At 55.8% G+C, this 5,373-nt stretch overlaps 1 protein-coding gene across 1 annotated transcript; it reads right to left on the bottom strand.

Annotated features, from left to right (window-relative positions):
- Positions 1–128: 128 nt before the first annotated feature.
- SF3A2 (splicing factor 3a subunit 2) lies at positions 129–5,367 on the bottom strand. Its single transcript, XM_027909021.1, has 7 exons — positions 5,234–5,367; positions 4,307–4,378; positions 3,953–3,999; positions 3,222–3,331; positions 2,422–2,471; positions 1,705–1,845; positions 129–403 (listed from the first exon to the last, which is right to left on the bottom strand). Exons 1-7 carry the CDS (start codon positions 5,357–5,359, stop codon positions 248–250), a joined length of 702 nt encoding a protein of 233 aa, XP_027764822.1. The 5' UTR covers positions 5,360–5,367; the 3' UTR covers positions 129–247.
- Between the last annotated feature and the right edge of the window lie 6 nt (positions 5,368–5,373).

Here is a 5,373-nt window from a genome sequence, read left to right as displayed (position 1 = left end):
CCCTCTCCTCCTGTCCCTGTTCCCTGGGAGCAGAGCCTGAACCCCCCCAGCTCCCCCCTCCTGTCAGTGAGTTGCAGAGCCAGAAGGTCCCCCCTGAGCCTCCTTTTCTGCAGACATTCCTGCCCCATCCTGCTGCTGCTGCTGCTGCCAACAACCTCCCTGGGCAAATCCTCACACGGATCACACACGGTCAGACCTCTCTGCCAGGAGCTCTCAGTGCACACTTGCATTGAGGGAATGAAGATCTTCACATCAGAGCAGCAGGGACAGCACTGATGTCACTGTCCCTGCTGCTGTGCCCTCCCCAATCCTTCCCACAGACAGTCCCAGTTACCTGTTTGGTTTCCCTGTTCCAGTGGGTCCAAAACTTTCCTTCTGCTTTGTCGATTTCCCTGCTTGGCACCTGCAGCAAAAGAGAACACAGAGCTATTCTTAGCAGCCCCAGATTAGCTCAAAGGCCCTTTTTAGCCCCAGAGCCTGGGAGATAAGCAGTTATTCCAGGCCTTGGTGAGCTGCTCTGTTGTTAGATAGAGGTGGGGGCAGGAAAGAATTAAAGTTACTTCCCTATCGGTCAAGGACAACCGAAAACAAAAAACCCTCCCTTAACATCTGCACAGGGGCTGAGGAGGCTCCTGCCTGTGCCAGACACTGGGAATTCACAGCTCCCCAGAGCTCAGCAGTCTGGTTTTCAGGCCAGAGTCCTCCAGGAACTCTCACTGGGGCTTAATGACTTCCAGCCATTCCTGACCACCTTCCCACTCCGATAACCCACGGAGGCTGGAACGGAAATCGGGGCGTTCACTGGGAACGAGCCACAGAATCACAGGATCAGCCAGGTTGGAAAACACCTCTGAGATCCTGGAATCCAACCCCTGACCCAACACCACCTTGTCACCCAGACCATGGCACTGATGCCACGTCCAGCCTGTCCTCAAACACCTCCAGGGGTGGTGAATCCACCCCCTCCCTGGACAGCCCATTCCAGTGTCTGATCACTCTCTCTGGGAAGAATTTCTTCCTGATGTCCAGCCTAAACCTCCCCTGGCACAGCTTAAGGCTGTGCCCTCTTGTCCTACTGCTGGTTCCCTGGGAGCAGAGCCCAACCCCCCCCAGCTCTCCCCTCCTGTCAGGGTGTTGTAGGGAGTGAGAAGGTTCCCCCTGAGCCTCCTCTTCTCCAGGCTGAGCCCCCCCAGCTCCCTCAGCTGCTCCTGCTGCTCCAGCCCCTTCCCCAGCCTCGCTGTCCTTCTCTGGAACTGCTCCAGCCCCTCCATGTCCTTCCCAAACTGAGGGGCCCAGAGCTGGGCACAGCACCCGTGCCAAGCACAGGGGCAGAATCGCTTCCCTGCTCCTGCTGCCACTGTTCCTGAGCCAGGCCAGGATCCACTGGCCTTCCTACCCACCTGGCTCGTGTCCAGCTGCTGTCACCAGGTGGACGTGTCAACCAGCACCCCCAGGTCCCTTTCTCTCCATCCACTCTGTCCCCAGTCCGTGGGGCTGCAGGGAGTTGTTGTGGCCAGAGGGCAGGACCCGGCACGTGGCCTGGTTGAACCTCATCCCACTGGAATCAGCCCAGCTCTCCAGCCTGTCCAGCTCCCTCTGCAGAGCCCTCCTGCCTTCCAGCACATCAACACTCCCCCCAGCTTGGTGTCATCTGCAAACTGGTTTGGAAATGTCTCGGAAGAGAGGGAAGCGTGCCGGGGTTACCTTGAAGGCGATGGTCTCGTAGGGCTCGGCTGCCATGAGCAGGTACTGCCAGCGCCGGTCGGGGGGCTCGATGCGCTGCTCGTAGGCCGACATGAAGCGGTGCCGGGGCATGATGCTCTCTGCAATCTCGGGATAATCGATCTGGGGGGGACAGGGCACCGTGAGGAACATCCCCCCGGCACCCCCCAAGCACCAAACACGGCCCTCGGGGTGGGGCACGTGGAGAGCAGTTCCCAACAAACACCACAGCAAACGGGTCGGGAGCACGGAAGGGTTCAGGTCAGGAAGGACCGGAAAGAACTCAAATGGAAAGAGGGGAAATTGTTCCCTGGGAGCCCCTGGCACAGGGTGCCCAGAGCAGCTGTGGCTGCCCCATCCATGGAAGTGTCCAAGGCCAGGCTGGACCAGGAGTAACCCGGGCTAGTGGAAGGTGTCCCTGCCCATGGCAGGGGTTGAAAGTGGATGATCTTTAAAGCCCCTTCCAAACCCAAACCATTCCATGACCGTGTGATCATCTCGTTCCAACTCCTGCCCCTTCCACTACACAGCCTGACAGCTGTGCTCAGGGATCTGCTCAGCACAGTCACCTGTAAAAACCAGGAATGTAGGGCCTTTTTTTTATTATTATTTATTTCATGGGTCCAGCAAGGACCTGCTCACTTAGCAGCAGTTTCACTTGGATAACCCTGACAGCGAGAATTTTCACCCTGCCCTTACCTGGAAGAGAAGGCTCTGCTGGCCTGTTTCAGGGTCCCTCTGTTTGGTCACTGTAAGGAAAACAGAGAAGATGAGAACATCCCCCAGCATTATTCTGCCCCAGGAAACACTTAAAGCTTCCAACAACTAAATATTACAAGATTTTTCTCCCATTTATCAAACAAAATTTGTCTTTAACCAAAGCTATGGCTGTGAGGGTGGGCAGGCCCTGGCACAGGTTGCCCAGAGAAGCTGTGGTTGCCCCTGGATCCCTGGAAGTGTCCAAGGCCAGGTTGGACGGGGCTTGGAGCACCCTGGGCTGGTGGAAGGTGTCCCTGCCCATGGCAGGGGGTGGGACTGGATGGGCTTTAAGGTCCCTTCCAATCCAAACTGCTCTGGGATTCTGTGATACTGCTGTGTCCAGTCCTGGGCCCCTCATGACAAGGACACTGAGGGGCTGGAGGTGTCCAGGGAAGGGAAGGGAGATGGGAAGGGGCTGGGGCAGCAGGAGCAGCTGAGGGAGCTGGGGGGGGCTCAGCCTGGAGAAAAGGAGGTTCAGGGGGGACCTTCTGGCTCTGCAACTCCCTGACAGGAGGGTTTGGGCTCTGCTCCCAGAGAACAAGGGACAGGAGGAGAGGGAACGGCCTCAGGCTGTGCCAGGAGAGGTTTAGGTGGGATACAGGCAACTCAAACCATGAAGGACACCAGGAGAGAGCCCAGCTCTCATTCATGGGCAGAGCTGCTAAAAGGGCTAATTAATAATTCACATCCCAGCACTGCAGGCACTGCCCACGGGCACCCACCGGGCACCCCCCACCCACCTTTGTAACCTGGGCGCCCAATTTTCACAAACTTCTTCACTTCCACTTTGACCTTCTCTGGGGCAGGTTGGGCAGGGGCTTCCTTGGCTTCCTTGGCAGCTCTCCGGGCCCTGGGGAGGAATTTCAAAGTGTAAGGGCTACCACCTGCACTTGTTTCCAAAGGAATCACGCCTGGAAAACCTGCTTCCCTTCCCCAGGGTATCCATCCTTCCCTTCCCCAGGGTATCCATCCTTCCCTAGGATATCCATCCTTCCCTTCCCCAGGGTATCCATCCTTCCCTTCCCCAGGGTATCCATCCTTCCCTTCCCCAGGGTATCCATCCTTCCCCTCACTAAAGGCTGTCACTCAGTTAAGCCACCCTTGAGACGATCTTGGTGCCTGACTCCACAAGTGCATGTGAAAAGACTTAATTCTTGACATTAAAAAGGAAAAAAAAAACCCACAGCTAAAGCAAAGTAAAGTGGATTCCTTAAAATAAAACTTGTAAACTTCTCCCAAAATCTCCCAAATCCAGATCACAGAATCCTGGAATATCCTGAGTGGGAAGGGACTCACAAGGATCATCCAGTCCAACTCCTGGCCCTGCACAGGCACCCCAACAATCCTACCCTGTCCCTCAGAGCGTTGTCCACAATCATCATTTTAATGGAGCTAAAGGTTTATAGATGAACACAATCACCATTTTTAAGTGCTTCAGTAATGAATAAAGTTGTGGTAGAGAATGACTTACAAGTTGGTCTGATGCTTCTTCCCCTGGGTATGTGCTAAGTAACTCCCCTGAAACAAAAACCAAGGTAGAAGAAAGTTAAATGAAGGCAGGACTGAAAGATTCTCATCACAGAGGGGCTGTGTCTCACACTGACACTCACACTGGGGGTGTTCTCACCCTCAGCAGAGAGGAATCTCACTGCAGAACTGCACATTGCTCCCAGCTGCTGAGCTGTCACACACTGTCAGCTTTAACACACAAGGCCCTGCCCACCCCTCATCTCTCAGCGCTCACAGCCCAGGTTCTGGCACCTGATGCCACTGTTATCCCAAAATTCCTGCTGCTGGGATCAGCCCAGGCAGGTGCTCCCCTCACCTCGTTGTTGTGCAGTGTCAGGCAGAGCTTGCACTCGTAGGAGCCCAGGTGATTTTTCATAAAATAGGGGTCCTGGGAAGAGAATGACGGACAAGTTACAAGGAAAATCCACGGCAAAGCAACAGGATAACCAAAATACTGCAGAGCTCTCCTGCACAGGAAGAACGACCCCCTCAAACACTGCCCAGGCTCCCCAGGGCAGTGGGCACGGCCCTAAGGCTGCCAGAGCTCCAGGAGCGTTTGGACAACGCTCTGAGGGACAGGGGGGGATTGCTGGGGTGTCCTGGGCAGGGACAGAGACTGGACTGGATGGTCCTTGTGGATCCCTTCCAGCTGTGGGTATTTTATGGTTCTATGATTCTACAGCTGAGTTCAGAATTTAAATCAACAGCACAACAGAGCTTTAGGGTGATGGAAACAGAGAGACTCAACAGCAGCTCTGAGCATCGGTGACAGAGTTCCCAACTGCACTGAGAAATGGCAAAGTACAAACCAGTCCTGAGGAGACTGGGAATAACTTCAATACAAAGTGCTGGCACCTCCCTGTCAGCCCCATCCTGAATGTTCCTCATTCAAACCCAACATTCCCAGAGACACAAGTATTTAAACCCGATCCACCACTCAGCCTGGAGAAGAGAAGGCTCTGGGGAGACCTGGGAGCCCCTTCCAGGGCCTAAAGGGGATCCAGGAGAGCTGGAGAGGGACTGGGGATAAGGGATGGAGGGACAGGACAAGTGAAATGGCTTCCCAGTGCCAGAGGGCAGGGATAGATGGGATACTGGGAGGGAATCCTTCCCTGTGAGGGTGGGCAGGCCCTGGCACAGGTTGCCCAGAGCAGCTGTGGCTGCCCCTGGATCCCTGGGAGTGTCCAAGGCCAGGCTGGACAGGGCTCAGAGCAGTCTGCTGTGGTGGAAGGGGTGTCCCCACCTTGTTGATGTCGATGGTCTCCAGGGCCAGCTGCCGCAGCCGCTCCCGCCGGTCCCGGTTGCTCTCCGAGGCCGAGGCAACGCCTCCGCTGCCCGTCTTCCCTCCAGGGCGGTGCTGGAAATCCATGGTGGGGAATTCTG

Source organism: Empidonax traillii, unplaced genomic scaffold (assembly GCF_003031625.1).
Source record: "Empidonax traillii isolate 1590-97213 ecotype Southwest subspecies unplaced genomic scaffold, ASM303162v1 scaffold1917:size59404, whole genome shotgun sequence".
Lineage (NCBI taxonomy): Eukaryota > Metazoa > Chordata > Aves > Passeriformes > Tyrannidae > Empidonax > Empidonax traillii.
Note: the sequence above shows the minus strand (reverse complement) of the source record. Positions and strands in the feature narration are given on the sequence as shown.